The 19,325-nt window shown below is 37.5% G+C and overlaps 1 protein-coding gene across 6 annotated transcripts in view; it reads left to right on the forward strand.

Annotated features, from left to right (window-relative positions):
• The first annotated feature begins 205 nt into the window (after positions 1–205).
• The window catches only part of znf618 (zinc finger protein 618), a 35,836-nt gene continuing 16,716 nt past the window's right edge, over positions 206–19,325 (forward strand). Inside the window, exons 1-7 of one of the 6 annotated variants that reach the window (XM_074617381.1) lie at positions 206–733; positions 10,727–11,066; positions 12,207–12,284; positions 12,510–12,554; positions 12,804–12,854; positions 17,441–17,530; positions 19,103–19,183. In XM_074617381.1, the coding sequence (XP_074473482.1) occupies positions 10,754–11,066; positions 12,207–12,284; positions 12,510–12,554; positions 12,804–12,854; positions 17,441–17,530; positions 19,103–19,183 (658 nt within the window). In that variant the 5' untranslated portion in view covers positions 206–733; positions 10,727–10,753. The remainder of the gene's footprint in view (positions 734–10,726; positions 11,067–12,206; positions 12,285–12,509; positions 12,555–12,803; positions 12,855–17,440; positions 17,531–19,102; positions 19,184–19,325) is intronic. The other 5 variants (XM_074617378.1, XM_074617382.1, XM_074617380.1 and 2 more) reach the window with 5 other exon arrangements.

The following is a 19,325-nucleotide window of genomic DNA, read 5'->3' on the forward strand; positions in this document are numbered from 1 at the left end:
TGGAGGGTTTCTATTTTCCTTTATTCCATTTAGAAATTAGCAACAAGGAAAAAACATTTGGAAAACAACTGTGAAATGTATGTGACCAAGAGGCTATGATAGTCTAACACAGAACTTCAGCCAATTACGCATTCATCAGAAGCTATTATCTGATCAAAGTCTCATTATTGCTCTATTAATGTAGAGCTGCAGTAAGAAGAGCCTGCTATTAGAATGTTCTCAGTTCAGAATTTCCTCTGCGTAATTTCCAGTCTCAGTATTTCCCCGTGTAACATCACAGTCGGCCAACCCTTTTTTCTGTCTTCTTCCCAGACTTTTTTTTCCTTTTTCTTTCTGTTTTTTTTTTTTTTAATATCCAGGCCGGCGCTGCAATTTCAGAATCTGCCCTCTCTCTCTCTCTTGTATATGGCGGACGAAAAATTTAGTACAGGAGGAACCGCAACACAAACCCCGCTGTGCGAGGCTCAAACCACGGACAGATAGCACCGACCAGAGTCGGCAAATTCACCATATTCATTACGCCATTACTCTTCTCTAAAAATGTAACGCAGCGTGTCGCGGAAGGAGGAAAAAAAACCTGAAAATTGTGAATTTGTCATAACTAATTCACACAATTTGTGTGTTGAGGGAGGCAGCAGTTGTGCAGTAGTCACCTCTGGTCTGGTCTGGTCGGTGAGGGAAGATCTCTGGAGCAGAAGGAGCCTGTCTCGCATGAGCTGCATCGTTTCTGGAGGTATGTTTTCTTTTTTTCTCATTTAGAAATCCTAAATTTTTTAGAAATTTCGGATGTTAAGTTCCAGTTTTAACCAGCGAGAGCAGGCAGTCCTCTCTCCAGCCTCTGAACCAGCTGCAGTCTGTGCAGATATCAGAAATACTCCTAATCTGTTGATGTGTGTTTTTTAGACTGAATTTTCGTAATGAAGTTTGCTGACTAGTCGTCTGTGCAGCTAGTTTGCTCACATTAACACCACACTGTATGTCAAACCACCGTATATATGCCGATAGAGAGAGGCGATAGTGGCAACATGAAGGACGATGAGGGGAGGAACAATCTCAAACACAAAAACCTCCTGCAGCCATGTTTTGTGAATTTTTCCTGCAAAATTTTTGAGAGCAGAGCTTCGGAGTTTCTTCTCCTGAAACTCACACAACACTAACTTTTGTCTGTATTTAACGCATACATATTCATTTTAAGACTGACATTAAAAAACACCAAAGTGTCGTCATGTCAAAATACATTTGGAAAATTATTTTTTTAGGAGGATTTAAAAAATCTGGGTGTCGTTGGCGCCACCTGTAGGCAGCCAGTTTTTAAAGAAATTAAAACAAATTGTAATGAGACTAGTTTTTGGAGACTTGTTTATTTAATTTAATGTTTTGGTAATGTGAGACATATTTATCTGTCGTATCTAATGCTGCTTGAAATGAATAGACATCACCTGTAAATGATAGCCACAAATTAAAATGAAAAGTGCTTTTCATGCTAATTAATGCAAAATGACCTTTTTTTTCTTAAATACTGAACATAAAGCACTGTGCATGTTAAAGCTGCTCCTACTTGGATTTTATTCATGATTAATAGTCTGGACTTGAATTTCTTTTTTTGCTAAGTGTTTCATTAAAATCAGTTTTTCAGACTGAGATAAAAATCAGCTAAATCCACCCTGAAACATACTCATTGTAACATACATGTGTAATTTCCCAGTTTCCCTGAATGTGTGTTTTTGTGTTATGGTGGGTAAACAGATATAATTTACTACTTAGTAAACATGGAACAATTTGGACTTTTATTTCTAGAGTTAATAATTTACCAAAGTGAACTCAACAGCACTGGAAGAAGAAAGACTATAGTAGTGCTGCTTGAAATGAATAATCACCTGTAAATGACAAATTAAAATGAAAAATGCCTAGTGCTTTTAACGCTAATTAATGCAAAATTACCTTTTTAAATGCTGCATTTAAAGCACTGCAAGTTAATGCTGCTCCTGCTTTGATTGTATTCATGATGAATATCCTGCTCTTGAATTATTGTGAGATAGAAAACAAAAATCAGCTGAATCCACCCTGAATCTTTTTTAGTCTAACATACACATTAACTTTAATATTCCAGTTTCCCCTTGCTAGATGACTGTGTATTATTGTGTTATGGTGGGTAAACAGATATAATTTACCTCTTAGTAAACATGGAACAATTTGGACTTTTATTTCGAGAGATTGGAAAATGTGCAAACGGAAAAAATAACTATCCAAAGTGAACCGAACAGCACTGGAAGAAGAAAGAGCTTGTCAGCATAATTTGAGGGCAGGAAAAACAATCACAACCAGTGGCTCTACTGTTTATATTAATCCTGCAGACGCCAAACAGTTTCCCCCATCTTGCATGGCTTTGCTTTTTATTTTAATGTAAGGGGAAACTGTGGAGGCCATTTTGCTGTGGGTAATTTTAATGCTGCTGACCTTCAAATCTGTATAAATTTAAAGAGAGCTGGTGGAAATTGTGTGGTTGGTATGCAAAAAAAAATCCGGGTGTAAATTCTGACCTTTTGCTCGGGAAGTCTAATCAAAATGCAGGAGTTTGAGTTAAAAGTACAGGAGTGGCAACCAGTGTCGTAGGGGTTTAATAGGGTCGGATCTCTCTGTGTGAGTGATGGGAATGTTTATATGCAGAATACCTGAAGGGCCGAGTAATAAGTTATAAAGCTCTCAGGGATAATGCCGCAATGAAAAACACCTTAAACCCTGATATGGTTAATGTCTAGTGCATTCTGGGAGTGTTCTAAGTAAGGTAAGAGGAATGCTGCTCTGTCTGTACTTTAAAAGAACAAAAGCTTTGATTCACTGAGGATATTTGGAGCGAATAGTTTGGATGGAGAGGTGAAACTTGTCCCTCCAGGCACTGATGAACACTAGATGGTGAGGGATCATATCACAGCTTGTGGGTTTTGCTGTTCTAATTGTCATTAACTTAGTACAGAGGTTTTGTTTTCCCTTTTAAAGGCTAAGCGGTGTGCACAAACAGTTTCTATCTTTTGATGTCATGCCAGTTCTTTTTGTTAATATCCAATTACAGATTCCTGATTTGTGCTTAGATGTGTCTGAACAAACATGCTTCCTTTTTAAACCATCTTGTGTTCAGTTATTTTCTCAGTGGCATGTTGGAAATGTCTGAAAATGGCTTCACTTAAATAGTCTCCAGGGAAAGGCTTTTCAGGGGTTGGGGCTGCTGCATTAAAAAAATTCTGTGCATTCTGCACATATTTTTCCCTGCCTCTTCCTTTGTAAAAATGAACCTTATTGGTTTCATGAATAATGCATAAGGACGTTCAATTGCTGCAGCAATGAAAATTAGGCCTGTTTACGTGCAGTGGTTATGTACACAGAAGCCTCTTTTTTTTTTTTTTTTTCGTGACCATTTTCTGAAGGTAGAGCAGAGCCTGAGTAGCGTTTCTGAAAATACAAATTTTTCCAGCAAAGCAAATCTCATTTCTTTGGAGTGAAAAGGGGAGGGGTGAAACTCCCTCGGGTTTAATGAATCCATAAATCACAATGGTGCCAGGGTTTGCTGCGCCTGCGTCAGTGTGCAGTGCAATTTTGATTTTCATCAAAAATTTAATCTGCCAGCCTACAAGGGTTTAGCAGCAGACCGGATGCCGCCCTGAATTTCTAATTTTAGGGGCCTGATCTTTCAGGATTTATTTTTGTATAATTCAAGTCTGCTTTTTCAATATCTCTTGTTATTAAATTTTAATTCGTGGCATTAACATATAGATTGAAAAGGTTTTTATGGGGGTTTTGAGTGTATGCTGATGGAATTTTACTAGACGACACAGTTTCTTTTTCCAGAGCATCCCGGCTGTGTGTGTGTGTGTGTGTGAGGTGGGGTGAAGTGAGCGGGGGGGGGGGGGTTATCCATTTCTCTGCATTATTGCTTTTTGAAATCATTGGTCATACACCATCTTGGAAGACATTTATTACACAGGACAGAAAAAATGTGCATTTGATTAAAAGAAACAGGGAAAGCAAAGCATTTAGTGTGAAACAGGTTTTTGGTCAACCCTTACTCCTAGAAGTGCCTGACTCTGCTCCGGATAATACAAACATGCAGTGAAAGCAGTGATTGAAGTGACCCCCCACCATCCCCCCCATTTTAGCTGATTCCTATTTTGAATCCCTCCAGAGTGGAAACATTTTCATGAGCCTTAAACAAATTTGTATTTTATATTTGGAATCTCTATTCCGGTCTGCTTACCATGCAGGGCACTGTGCTTTTTGGCATCGCAAGGTACAATTCCAAGTAAGAAAATCTCTCTCCAAGTTAGAAGCACAATATATTTTTTGCTTTAACCGAGCGCAGTGATTGATTTACTTCATTATTGTGCAGAGGCAGATACAGTACTGCCCAAATATAGGCCAATTATTTTAAGTACCTCGACTAAGCGCTGAATTCTGAACAGAGGTATGTCCTAGAGATGTTTTCTTTGTGTGCCTATAACCTCCTTATTTTGTAACCCTATAGATACATTTAGTATCATTCTATAATATATTGTCATTAATATGCACGCATTGTCATTTTAAAACACAGCTGGGCCAAATCACAAAGAGAACTTGATTAATAGATATAAATCACAATACCACCTAGTGCCTATTACAATGATAGTATCTATAGATCCTCGATATGCAAATAGCATCTGATGATTTAATTTAACTATACTTCCTTTCCTTTTTGTTTTAGTTGTGCTTTATTAGTAAGGAACATCAAGCAAATGTGCACCTGGTTTAGATTTTGGTCCTGCACGGTGCTGTAGGTTACAGCGTATCAGAAGCCCCAGACTATGAAAGAACAGAAGGCCAGATGGCTAATTTTGCATTTTGACTTTAATTAGAGGAAAACGGGGCCTTTTCATACATTCAGGGTATGCATTTAAAAATGTTGCACGGGGAATATTACAGTGAATGACTAAGGGATTGATTTAATTCAGATATGCATGTGTCTTTGCTTTAAAGTCAGTTAATTTAGCCATTATTTCATTTTCATTTCCACCAACTGACTCCTGTCAGCTACAGAATAGGCTGGTAGTGCTTAGTGAGCGCTGACTTTCCCATTCTTTTTCTAAACAAAAGCAGACTTTTTGAAGATAAGGAAAACAATTGCTGAATGTAATAAACAGTGGTGGAAGAAGTACTCAGATTCTTTGCTTCAATAATACAATACAACAATGTACAAATACTCCGTTACAAGTAAAATTCCCGCATTCAAAATCCTACCTCTTCAGACTGCATTCACACGAGATCAGGCGTTAAGGCGTTTCGCCGCAGTGTTGTGTGGAGGTCCAGGCGAGTCACTTTAATGGCCCGTTAACCGCGAAGATTACCGTCTTTTGGTCCCTCATGTCTGGGATGTGTAGCTCTGGATCGCCAGTTACGTGATTGGCCTACGCAGTGTGACGTCGGGTTGCGTTTCTCCAAAACTTGATTCTGTTTCTACTTTTCCGCCACAGGTCACTGCATTTTTTCAGCACCCCCTGCTGACGCCGCAGCCCAAACGTGCGTGATCTTGTGTGAATGCAGCCTAAACCCTACGTACCCAGTAACCCGAACCCTGTGGCGTAGGTACAAAAAGTTGTGATAGAAGATGATCTACTTATAGAAGATATATATGTTATACTGTTTTGAAAACAGGAGATTTTCAGCTTTCAGAATCCGTAAATCAACACTATGCTGTCCAAACTATGTCTTGTTATGAAGTATTTTAACAATAAAGTCGTGGAAATATAAGCTTTTTAAAGATACGAGCAAGTTGTGTTCAAAAGATCCGGGATCATTTTCTCATCAGTCTACCATAACATGCTTGTTAGCGCTGGAAACAAATTTCTCTTATTTCTAGCTCTAGATGCACTAGAAAGCTTCTTACCTTTCAAAGAAGACCAGATATATGCATATACAGTAAGACTTTACTGAGCTATTCCTGATTCATTTTGGGTATGTTATTTTAGCTGTTTTTTTCTGAGGGATAGGGCTAGGGTTTAACAGATTAAGTAAAAGTACATAAATTTAAATATAAGTATTAAAAGTAAAATGGCTCGCTGTGCAGAAAAAATGCCCCCTGTGACTGTCCATCAATGTGTAAGCAGCATTATAGTTGCTAGTCAAAGAGTAGCTAGTTTGAACTACTTTATATACAGTTCCATAGTTTAGTCCAGTGGTTTCCAACCTACGGGTCAGGTCAGTCTGGATTGTTAGATGATTAATTTGAGAGGTAAAAGAAAAAAGTAAGTCTGCTAAACAAATCTATTTTTCATTTTCTCTAATCTTTTGCTTTTTTTAGTGAAATAATGAACACTTTTACCTCTTTGGACTTCAAACAGTTATTTAAATGAAACCATGTGAGAAGTTTAGAGGGATAATGTCCCTTAAATGTGGCAAAGGGCCCCAACCTGACAGTCACAAGTCAAACGGTTGGGAACCACCGGTATAATCTTTAACACTGTGCTGTATTTTACAAGCTTATCATGTGTTTTTCATGTCAAATATTAATCTGTAAGTTAACCATACAATGTTATGTACAGAATTTTTGTCCGAAATGTAGTGGAATAGAAGTACAGTATAAAGGACACTTGCAACTAAAGTACCTCAATTTTACTTTACGTACAGTTCTTTAGTAAATCTACTTAATTCGTTAATCATCGAAGTTGAGGGTCATTATATTTGTGCTGTCTTCATTTGTTTTGGCTGGGAAGTTTAGCTGACAGAAGACCTTTACCCTATCCTTCATAAAAGAACAATGATGACACGTTGCTTTTTGTATGCGTGGGGGATTAGACTTGTCATGGTAGGAAATATTCATACCAGTGTGAGTTCTGCCAGAACAATGCCAGATACCGGTGTTGTCGACTTTGAAATTGCTTCCCCTTAGGCTACGTTTTGAAAAAACGCTGAGACAGAAGACTGTATTTTTGGTGTCTCGCTGTGAAATTTGCACAGAAACACACTTTTCACACAGCATTTTCAGCAAGATGAAGATAATAACTTATAAAATAGCTTCTTTTAAAAAAAAAAAAAACGACTGATTGACTTCATACTGTAGTCACGCTTTTCAGTCTAGACCATATAGGTCTAGTAAAAAATGGAAAACGGGAGTCACAAAATTTTAATTTTCCAGTATGCCTTCAGCAAACGTGCCTTCAAAGAAAAGCTGGCTCAAGGCTGAACCTAAACTACCGCCATACTGGAGAAGTTTATTTTGGCAAACAAATTCATTCCCATAATCATTCTGCAGTGACATCAAGTCTTTCTCCATGAGTCAGAAAATGTTAAAATGAAATCCCTTTCACTCGCAGGTGCTCTTTGTTTTTATGGATCATTTTTCACACTCATAAATGGTGCTGCATGTCTGCGATGAGGCTCAGTGAATTAATTCGATTTTTACTGAAAGTTACATGACATTATAGACATGTGGAAAGGCACTGATGTAGTCATGTGGACCGTATACCATACATGATACTGCGCACTGCAACAAGCTCTTGTAAGAAGCATTTTATAGAGATATTTTTAAAGACAAACGCCAGCAGAGCTTAGCTTTTGTTATGTGTGTTCTGTAATACAATGCTACAATGATATTAGTACAGTTTGCACATCAATCCACCAGAAGCCAAACATTTATGAGCATTTCTTTTAACCTTAACTCCACAATGGATCTAAAATATATGAAAATGGTTGCTCTCTCTGCAGCAGGGGAATGCCAACCATTACAAGAGTTCACTCTTGTACCCAGACAGTTCAGTCCTAAAGCTAGAAAATGGAGAGCTGACCATTCAGTTTATGATGTCACTGGGATGTAAAATTTGGCACTGCTGCGTAGACTATAAATGGGCCGCCACTGACTTTGCTGACCCAAAAATATTTCTGTTCGAGTGCTTGCATTTAAAATTTACTTTTCATTTAGTGTGACTGCATTTATGACACAATTTCAAGGTGTTTCTCTGATTTCTAGCTTTAGATAGAAAGAATGATACATCCATAAATATTGGCCAAACCGTTCTGGTACACAAACTGGTATATTTGCTGCTCCGGTATGGCGACCCAACGTGTTAAATATTCAATAAATAAACTAGACATTATGAATAAATAATCATATGTGATTGGCTGTCACTTTCGTCCGTAAATAGGCTGCATATATATGTGACCTTTATGTTTGCATATAATTAGACTTGCATATAATTTGGTCCGCAACTAACGATTATTTTTAATTCTGATTATTGTCTTGTTTAATCATTTGGCATTTTTGCTTGAAGAATTATGTTAATTATTAATTGATTATCAAAATAGTTGCTGATTATTTTTCTGTTGATCTCTACATATAATTCCCTTTTAATAATTCAATTAAAAGTGAAGTTGACAGTTTAAATTTTATCCTATAATTACTGTTAACTTACTGTTACTGTTATCATATTTGATAGTAAAGTTAAGCTGTATCCTGCGTATATTTTTTCATATATTCACAATAGCTTTTCAATTATTTTCAGTTTGTCATTCTCTCCAGCAATGCGCGTTATTACAAAAGCTGTCAGTCTTTTTTTTGACATTATTTATTATTATTCCATTGTTTATTCTGCAACATAAATTTGACTTTAAGAATACGCTCAGTGGACACTAGACACACAAGTACATCAAATACAATTCAATGCATCTGTTCTGCCATACATTTATGATACCTATTTTTTATTTTTTACACTGTCATAGAGGTGTTAATACAATTATATGTTTAGCTCTGGTGTCATAGTTAGTGGTAGTGATGTGCTGCATTATATTTAGAGGTGTTTCTAATATCCCCCCACCCTCCTCTCCCTCATGTATGTTAATGTGAAGGAACTGTATGAACCTGGCTTATGAATTAGTTGGTATCATTAAGCAGCTGTCTGGTTCATGTCTGTAGTAAAGTACAGTAGTTGGGAGACATTTTCTCTTTTCAACAACAGTGTTCATTTTCTTCAACGGTGTTAAAATGCAAAGCAAGGTCCCAAAGATAACCCGTGAATATAAACACTGCTTGTTGGCTCATTTCTGCTCGCACTTTCAGTCCATGGCCAGCGTGGATACAATTACACAGGTGTACACAGTTGCTGTACACCTTATGCCACTGGTGAAACCAGACACTGTGACAAGACTAATGGAAAGGGAAATAGAAAAACCTGAAATGGAAATGCCATTTGAGTTTTAAAATGGGGAACACATAAAAAATAAATGCATATGAAATGCTCGGCATTGAAAATGGTAATGGAAAATTGAATTGGGAAAACCTCTTTAATAAAACTGAAAATTAAAAAATGCTAAAAGCTAAAATGGAAATAGTCAAATTAAAAGCGTAAATAGCAATGTTTGACATTAAATGGATGGTTTGCCATGACATGAATCTTGACCTTTCCTGTAATGCCACCAGCAGGTCAACCATTTTTTTAATTAGAAGTTCAGAAAAATGTACTGAATCTTCATGAAATATGCTGTGGATTTCTATGAGTCAAAGAATTTACAATTGTACAGAAATCTAAAAAGTCATGTTCAAGCTTGTTCCCTATAAAGGTTGTAGAACAAATTGGGAAATCCACAAAACACACAACTTGCACAACCTTCAGGCCCGCTCAGTGTTGCACATACTGTAAGATTGAGCTGACGGTACTTTTTTATTCTTCCACAGATGAAGCAATTTGAACTGAAAACCTTAAATGTTTTGTGTCAACATTATCCAATTACATGGGCTTGTTTGCTGATGCTTCTTGGTCGTGTGTCATATCCAAAGAAAGGTGTATTGGGCTATGAAAAGGCCCGTTGTTGCTGTATTGGTGCGCTATTATTAGAGGACCAATTTCCACTCTTTCCATAATATCAGTCTTCTTGGCATAACTCTGTTTTGCATGGTTGCATTTTGAGCACATTCTCTTGACAAGGCCTTTTATAGCCTTGTGCTGAAGTGGCAAGTTGTGTAATTTGGGTGGTTTTTGAAATTAGAGCATTTTGGACGCCACAAAGTTGTGGAATTCATGGCATCAAAGGGCACTTGATGAACAGTTAAGCCACTCTGTTCTAACAAGAAAATGTTGTCTGTTTCTCAAAATAACCCCGTCACCTGATATACAGTATTACAGGTGGTAGCTCCTGTGCATTTTGAGCTCACACATCTCTTGACTGTATTTAGAAAAAGAGGGGTGATTGTCTCAGTTTTTTTACACTTTCAATAGTTGTTAGATGCAGGCTACTGCTTGTGATGTGCAGTTTGCTCTTAGGTACTTATGTACCTAGGTAGGTAGGTACAAATCAAAGCTGCTAATTAGACACCCTCTTTTTTTGTTGGATATTGGTTGCGTTGCCATGTTGGTTTCAAAACAGCGCATCTGTTTGATCTGGCAGTGCTGATATTGTGCGTCAATAGCGATGCTATAAGTTGGGTTAGCAGCATAGATTGTATATACAGATGGACGACGCGTCTCCACTTCCTCCCATTGGACAAATGTGAAGCCAAAATAACCTGGATACGGGAGCGGCAATCTTGAAATTGTGACGTCATTTGGGGCCAGAATCAAAATATTTTGGCTTCACTTTTGGGGAGCTGTCATGTCATCCATCTTTATATACGGCCTATGGTTCAAAGTCATGCCCGAATCCCAACTGTATTTTGTCACAGTGCAGTAAAGTAAAGTCTTTGTCCGTCTCTCTGTTTATTCCTCTGGTACAGAAGCACGGGCTCAGAGGAGGCGGAGTCATGAGTGCACAAGAGGCACCCAATCCTGGGAAGGAGCAGGCGGATGGTGGGAGTGCGGCCACAGATGGTCCCTCACCAACCTTAGTCCCAAAGATCAAGAGCACAACGCCACCACCTGTCACAATCAAGAAGGAGCCCGAGACCTCGGAGACGAGTAACGGGAAAGTGGGCGACGCCAACCCCGCTGAGATCTGCGTTGTCATCGGAGGAAATGACGGAGGAGCAAGTGGAGGTGGATCCCGTAGAGCTCAGACCGAGGGTATGTTTGCCCTTGGTACTCCTCCTCCAACGAAGAGCACAGACTCATGCATAGGTGTGTGAATATACTGTACATCTGGATATATACGTGCATTTTTCTGACTGCAATCTTGTCTGGTGTCTCTTGACCCTGAGCTTGCTTTCAAAACAACACAGACAAAGTGCACAGCATTTAAAAATTACATTTTTAAAATATTCAGCAGCAGCAGCTTTTCAGAAACAATGTCCTGGTTACTCAGGATAATCCTCAGACTTCACTGTAAGCAGTTTTTATTGGAACTACTTTCTACAGAAGAAATGGCCCCTTTGAAAACTATTGACAGCGTGTTGTTGCGGTTGAATATTTAAAATGTAATTTTACAATCCTGTGAGCACAATTGAAATTCCAGTCGCCTCCATTTGATGTCGTATTTAGTATAGGATCGGCATCTGAAATCTTAAAGACGGATATCTCAGAATTTGGATGAATAAAACCAATCCTATCTGCATGGCTAGAGACTGTACCATTGGGGGTAAATGACAAAATAAGATTCTGATATTTGGGTGAGCTGGTCCTTTTTTTAAGGAGGTAGTAGTCTGAGCATTGTTCATATTTGAGTTATCAACTCATTTGCAAACTTGATGCTTTCACATGATGATGGTGGTGATGATTATTATTATTATTATTATTATTATTATTATTATTATTATTATAACACCCACTTGGCAAATTCCTTGGTGAAATCATTTGCACAAATACACAAATGTACTGTATGTACTTTCAGTTTCCAGTTTATTAGGTACACTGAGTTAAAACTGCTGTTGTCTAATACAACAGCCTGTAACATCCTACTTTGATGGAGGTTATAGTGTTTCTATTTTATATCTATTTATTTAGCTTTGATTCAGTCCTCACCACGAGAACCTGGTGTTCCTTTCAATCAATTAATCAGATTTGTAGTAGTAGTAAAAAGCTGAGAAAAGTTCTCAGAAATCTAAGAGTAAACATTTAATGTAATGTCAATATTTTGTGAAAAGTGGAACTGATTATTGGTAATATTTGGGTATATTCAGACGTAATTGGGAGCTAGATATTTACAGTAGTTATGATGGGTATTACTAAGAACATGAGAGAGAACTTAGATCTTAAATTTTATGACCATGAAATATGATGATACTGTTGTTTTTATGACACTGTTTTTGAATTCTCACGCAGGTTCCTATGTGTGTGGGGTATGTGGGAAGAAGTACAAGTATTATAACTGCTTTCAGACACACGTCAGGGCACACAGAGGTAAGGCTGTTTTTACGTATGTATTGTTTTCATGAAAAGTCAAATAATAACTGACTGCTCGCTGTGTTTTTCCTCTCGACAGTATGGCCCTAAATGTATTCACTTCCTCTAAATGAGTCATGCACGTCCTGTTTTGGCTAGGAATTGTATTTGATTTATTTATTTGATTTTTTTGGCCTCTGAATTCTTTTTCTTTTTTCTTTTTTCTTTTTTTCTCCATTATAGAATCAGATAGCATGGTTGCGGACGGTCTACCCCAAACACCCAACAGTGAGTACACTTTTGCACACTCATCCAGTGAAGTTTATAAGCATGTCAGCACAAGCTGTTTATTTCATACCTGGCTCATTTAACAGATGTTGTTTTACTAGATGTATCTTTTTTAGATTTTCATAAAGCTGACTAAAGACAATCCACCGCAACTTATAACTGAAGATACCTTTTGTCTCTATGTGACTTAGCCATCTGGCTAAAAGCCACATTATTTACCCTCATTGTCCCCCTCCTCTCTCCCATCAGTCTTGTCTCCTCACTGTAGCCGCATCCCCATAGGTGACATCCTAATACCAGGTACCTATAAGGCAACATCCAACTTTACCTCAACATTTCTGGCACAATCATGTCATGTGTGGACACAATGTTCTGATTATCACAATGATATTTTGTCTGACAGCACCAGTTCCTCTAATTTAAGTAAGGTAAACCTGAGACATATAAAACTAATCGCCGGCCTGCAGGTATGAGGATGTTGCTCTTTTAAATGCATTGTATATCAGCTGCCAGGGCCTGCATTTATCGGGCATCTTAAAATCACTCCCAGGAATCACAGGGAAAGTTTGATTAGGACTAAAAATACTCCCACCTCAGAGTAGTACTTGAGTTATTTATAAAGCTTCCTACACGCACTCTCAGCAGTCATTACATGAATGTGCACATCGCTTAAAGGCAGCACTATCAACATGGCGGGGGGAAAAGAAAGAACAATCATCTTGATGCAGACAGAACAACAGTTTTTTTGTTTTGTTTTTTTAGCTGTATGAGGAATACAAACACAGTGCAACCAAAAGGTCTTCAACGGTGTTAATAAGTAGGCCAGAGAAGCTGCCCGGCAAAAAACAACAACAACCTGATAGATTAAATTCTTAAGAGGATGGAACATGCTGTAAAGCATTTTTTGGTTGACGCTACATATTTAGGTTTTATACTTGATGATGACTGGCATGCCAATTTATAAGAGCATTTTTTAAATATAACTTCTATGAGCAGTGCAAGTGGCCCCAAAAGACTTTGGCAGCAAGTAAAAACAAGCTGAGGCAAATCATAACTTATTTTAGCAGCAATTAATTTAATATAGATAAATAAATAGACTGATTTCCCCAGGAAGAATAAAACTGGTTCTAAGTTTAAAGGGATAGTTTGGGTGCTTTTGAAGTGAGGTTTTATAAGGTATTTATCCATAGTAGGTGTATTACTTACAGTAAATGATGACCGACACTGGAGCAAAGCGATACAGTGCTGTGGACGGGGACGGCAGAAAAGTTTATTTTAGCTCCCTAAAAGAAAGGCTCACCTAAAAAAAAAAAATTAATCTGTTTAAGTGTACGCTATATTTAGAATATTTTCCAACAGCGAACTGAACTGAAAGTGAAACGTATCTATACTGTTTTGTAATCTGAGCCTGCTGGCTTTGGAAAGAGCATAGATAAGTTTCAGTTCAGTTCCCCGTCAGAAAAGGAGAAGGAAAGTGCTGTCTGATGGCACGATAGTGGTGAAAATATTCTAAATATAGCGTACATTTAAACAGATATCGAAAAAAAAAAAAGTGTGCCTTTCTTTTAGGTGGCTTAAATATGTCTTTCTGCTGTCCCCGTCCACAGCAGTACATTGCTTTGCTCCGGTGTCGGTACTCCTGTCTGTTTTCTCCATGAGTGCCGGCCGTCTATACTGTAGGTAATACACTGACTATGGATAAGTACCTCATACAACCCCATTTCAAAACACCCGAAATATCCCATTTAATGCTCAGGTCTAGGGCAACACAGTGAAGATATAACATTATTGTAACCTTGACTTTAAGCCTGCTTAACACCAGACTTGGTTACTATAGCAACTTACTCTGGATCACTGCAAGCCTGTATTTTAAAACCAACTGAGGGAAATTAAGCCAGGCCAACTGATAATAAACCTGGATTTTTCCAGTGAGTATGGCTTGTAAAATATCCCCTCTGTTGAAGGAGTGTGGGCATAGGAGACAACACAGGCTGTAGTGTTGTGGAGTTCTTGGAGTTGAAGAGAGTATTTCTGGAGCCCAGCTAGAACAAACTTTCTGTAGTTCTGACTAAGTGGGTGTTTAGAAGAAAAGAAAATACAGGGATTAGTGTGGGTGTGTTGCTTCAGGTACCAGTGAGACAATAAAATGCAATCCAGGAAGTCTAGTTTGATTAATGATCTATTTAAATCATCCGACATGAAACACTGAACAGAGGTGTATACTATACTTATACTATGAGACAGGATTTTACAATTCTTGAATGTTATCACATTCTCATATTTGATTGGCCAGCACAGCGACTTGCCAGACGTCATTGCATTGTGTATTCCAAAATATAACTAGGGCTGTCCTGGACCTAAGAAACTCTTAGTCGACTAACACTCATACGGTTTTGTTGACAAATTGATTAGTTGATTTAATCAACAGATCTGAAAAACTGAGTTTCTCCACAAGGAATCACACAAAAGCACCACTTTAAATCTTGGTTTTACCAGAGATGTGCTCATACGTTTCTCGGAAATAAGTCATTCAGCATGGAAAAAAGCATTAAAAAAAACGAATCGACTAAAAGAAAGACAAAAATGACAGATTAATCGACTAAGAGGGGACAGCCCTAAATATAACCCTGTGATATTGATTGTGAAATCAAATGTAAAATGGATTTTGCATTTTCAGTTTTGCTCAATTGCCAGACCTAACCTTGCAACCTAAACTTGAAAATGAAAATGCAAACTGTACTGTGGCATTTGAATGTGTAATATGTTAGTGCTTATCAAATGGAATTTAATTTGAAATGCCAGTTTGCATTTTCATTTGAATAATGGCCGGGATTTCCCAGGCTTGTTTTCTGAAATATTTCATAGTCATCCTCCCATCAAAAGCATTGGGCAAGATATAACATCCAATTGCTTGAATTTTTTATTGAAACACTCAAATCAAAGGTTGTCATATCTTGGGCTCTGAGCTTTTTTTTTCTTTTTTTTTTCTTTTTTAGAGCCACTTGAAAATAAAAGGGAAAGTAGTCTGTTTGGATCAGATTGGCTCTTAACTGTCCTTGGGAGTGTTTGTGTAGCCGTGTAATAGCCAGTGGACAGAAACATCACAGTAAAGAGACGAGTCCAACCCGATAGGACCATGCATCCATAACAAATGATCTATGTTGTTAGTGTTATCGATTTACTCCGAATGTGTCCTCACCTATGCTTGAAGCAGTGACGTTATGTGAGCTTTAATTACACTGACAAATGCCAGGAACCCGTTAATTGGTGGAAAAATAGTTTTAATCACGTCAATTTATATTTATAGAAAATGCACGGTATTGGAGCCTCGAGGTGTTTTAAATGCAATTACAGTTAGACACCCTAATAATAATCACTTTTATAGCTGTATTTCCTTGTTGCCAATTAAGCATAAATTGCACGAACCTTTCTGCTGTGAAATGAAGAAACTGGTTTGTTTTAAATCAACCGTCTAGGACAGCCATTTACTATGTTTCCACAATATTCAAAATACAGTTTGCCAAATGTTCTATTACTTTTTAAAGCATCGACAGAGATAATTTTTTCAGACTTAAAAATGGTCAGTCCAGAGCAGGATAAACATATCTTGCACAGTATTTAAATACATCTTTTGTAATACCTCAGGAATTCAGCCAAGAGTGCCACTGATCGAATTAACAGAGTCCGAACGAACCGGAGAAAGTGTAGAAGTTGTCGCTCTGCTGCTAAATGATAAAACATTTGTCACATGGGTGTGTAAGGTGAGGGGCCCTCTGCTGGGGCAACATCAGTCAGTCAGTCATATTATTATTATTATTATTATTATGGAGAGAAGACTAAACCTGAACCAACTGGAGAAAGGAGGCTAGAAATAAATGTTTGTCTCGCAGTTTGCTCTATGCCATGCTGTTTATGCAACAGCTTGGCTTCACTGTGGTGTGCCAAGACGCATTTCAGGTGTTCTTAAATGTCAGCAGCCACCTGGTTGCACAATGATTCCCACTGCAATAAAATTAGCAAGAGCAGAACAAGTAATCTGCATCCCCTATGTCCTTTCATACAGACTTGGCAAGAAATGGCTGCTAAAGTTTTAAACATATAAAATCAGAAGCAACCTTAATGTCCTCTTAAATTTCTCTTAAAATTAAAGATCTTAAATTTCTCTTATTTGGAATCTTAAATTCCAAATTAAAATGTCCCATTTAATTCTTAAGAACTCTACTTTATATGCTGCTTTATAACACTATTTGAATTTTATTCAAATTTAAAATGCAGCATTGAACTAATTTACATTAAAATTTGTCCTGCACACATACATAGTTTTAGCTGGAGATGTCTCTCATAAAAATAATCAAATCATTATGACCTTTTCTACCACTGTCCCCTCAGGGATTCATCTGCCTATTTGTCTTGTTTATCTAATCTCTGTTTATCTGTCCCAATGCAATCAAAGCTTTACCTATGTATTTTAATCTTATTTGTTTGTTCATTTATAATCTTTTTCTAACGCAAAATGACTAAAAGCAGAACTCTCCGACCCTCTTTCTATGGCACAATGAAATACTTTTTCTGCAAATTAAGTGTGAAAGACAACTGGAACACCTCGGGTTCAACTGCTTCTTTGAACATATTAAATTGCTGTTTTTTTGATTAGTTGGTTAAAGTGTACCAGCAATGGCTCCTTAAACCTTGACACATATTACCTTCTCCCATCTCTCCTGCTCGCTGAACTGTAAACTGTGCACCAAACCAAAGTTTTGTTATTATACTATTATTATTAGGTTATTTATTTATTCAGTCATCCATAAAATACTGGTTTTCAGTGCCAGTAATAACCTTTTGTCTTCATAACCAGTGCTGTTCTCTCTCTATCTGTTCATCTGCAGACAGCTTTCGTTACTCCTGTGACATCTGTGGCAAGAAGTATAAATACTACAGCTGCTTCCAGGAGCACCGTGACCTGCATGCAGTTGATGGTAACCGGGAGTTGTTTTTTTTGACAATTTGCATGACAATTTATTTTTTTCTTTGAAACTTCAAGACTTGAAAAGCCATTTATAAAGTGAACTTCCCATTTCACACTGTCCCCTCGCCGCAGAGTCTCTACTTCCTGCAGCAGCAACAAAAGCTGAGCAGCATAGTAAAGAGGAGTAGATCAGAAGAACGGGGAGCCTTTTTGCCAAACAATAACAGAAAAAAATACAAAATACACTATCAATTGAGCAATGGCCTGACTAATACTAGTCTGTCTCAGCAAAGTGTATTTCAGAGTGGAGGTAAATAAAGACCACTATTTCAGAATTTACTGTAATTTGGCAAAATTCAATATTGTTCCCTTTTTACTAGCACTTAAAGAGGACCTATTATGCTTTTGTGCTTTTTCTCTCTCCCTTTAGTGTGTTATATAGTTTTTTTTTGTTCATGTAAAGGTCTGCAAAGTTACAAAGCCCAAATTCACATTCGTTGCTAGTTTGGCATGCCCTCAAATAAAGCTAGTTAGAGTGGAGTCTGAAGAGTTTTGTTTTGTTTCAATCACAACAGAGTGGCGTTTCAGACAGCCGGTATGAGAAAAATATAGTATTTTTTTTTTAACATTAAAGTATGTTCTAGTAGAAACCCAAAATAAGTATGAACCTGAAAATAAGCTTATCAGGTCCTATTTAACTGCAGAGTATCACTCCATGTAAAGTCATAGGTAAGAAGGTAGAGAAGGTATAAATATTAGGGTTTTCAATCGAGTAAAATATTTACTCGCACGATTGTCCATGATTAATCGCAATTAATTGCAAATTAATCACACATTTTTTTATATGTTCAAAATGTACCTTAAAAGGAGATTTGTCTTTAATACTCTTATCAACTTGGGAGTGGACAAATATGCTTGCTTTATGCAAATGTATGTATATAAATATTATTGGAAATCAATTAACACAAAACAATGACAAATATTGTCCAGAAACCCTCACAGGTACTGCATTTAGCATTAAAAATATGCTCAAATCAGAACATGACAAACTGCAGCCCAACAGGTAACAACAGCTGTCAGTGTGTCAGTGTGCTGACTTGACTATGACTTGCCCCAAACTGCATGTGATTATCATAAAGTGGGCATGTCTGTAAAGGGGAGACTCGTGGGTACCCATAGAACTCTTGGTCAGCTTGAGGTCAGAGCAGAGGTCAAGGGACCCCATTGAAAATGGCTATGATCATGGTTTTTCCTCAACAGAATTTAGCGTAACTTTGGAGCGTTATTTAGCCTCCTTTACGACAAGCTAGTATGACATGGTTGGTACAAATGGATTCCTTAGGTGTTTTTAGTTTCATATGATGCCAATATCATCAGACTAACTTTAGAAACTGAGCCCGCTACAACCTCTGAAATATGGATTGAAGAAATTAGTGGCGTTAAAACAATTTTGTGTTAACACGTTATTATTGCGTTACCGTTGACAGCCCTAATATATTTGTAAGTAAACAGTCAGGTGCCACTCTCCACTGATAAAGTAACTGCCCATTTCTTCCTCATCTCCCTCCCCTTCCTCTCTCAGATCCATATGAACAGGTAGTGTTACCTGTAGATGGCCTTAAAGAGGAGGAGCCCGTTGAACCCTACCAGAAAATCGGACCAAGTAAGACTGTTTGATGAACTTATTTTTTAGTTAGTTCCACACATGGCAGGATAAGATTACAAAATGTACCATACGTACAGTAGCTTAGACAGCAAATTGCAGCTCGTAAACCCATTGTTTCAAAATTGTTTGATTTTAATTT

This window comes from Sebastes fasciatus, chromosome 19 (assembly GCF_043250625.1).
Source record: "Sebastes fasciatus isolate fSebFas1 chromosome 19, fSebFas1.pri, whole genome shotgun sequence".
Classification (NCBI taxonomy): Eukaryota; Metazoa; Chordata; class Actinopteri; order Perciformes; family Sebastidae; genus Sebastes; species Sebastes fasciatus.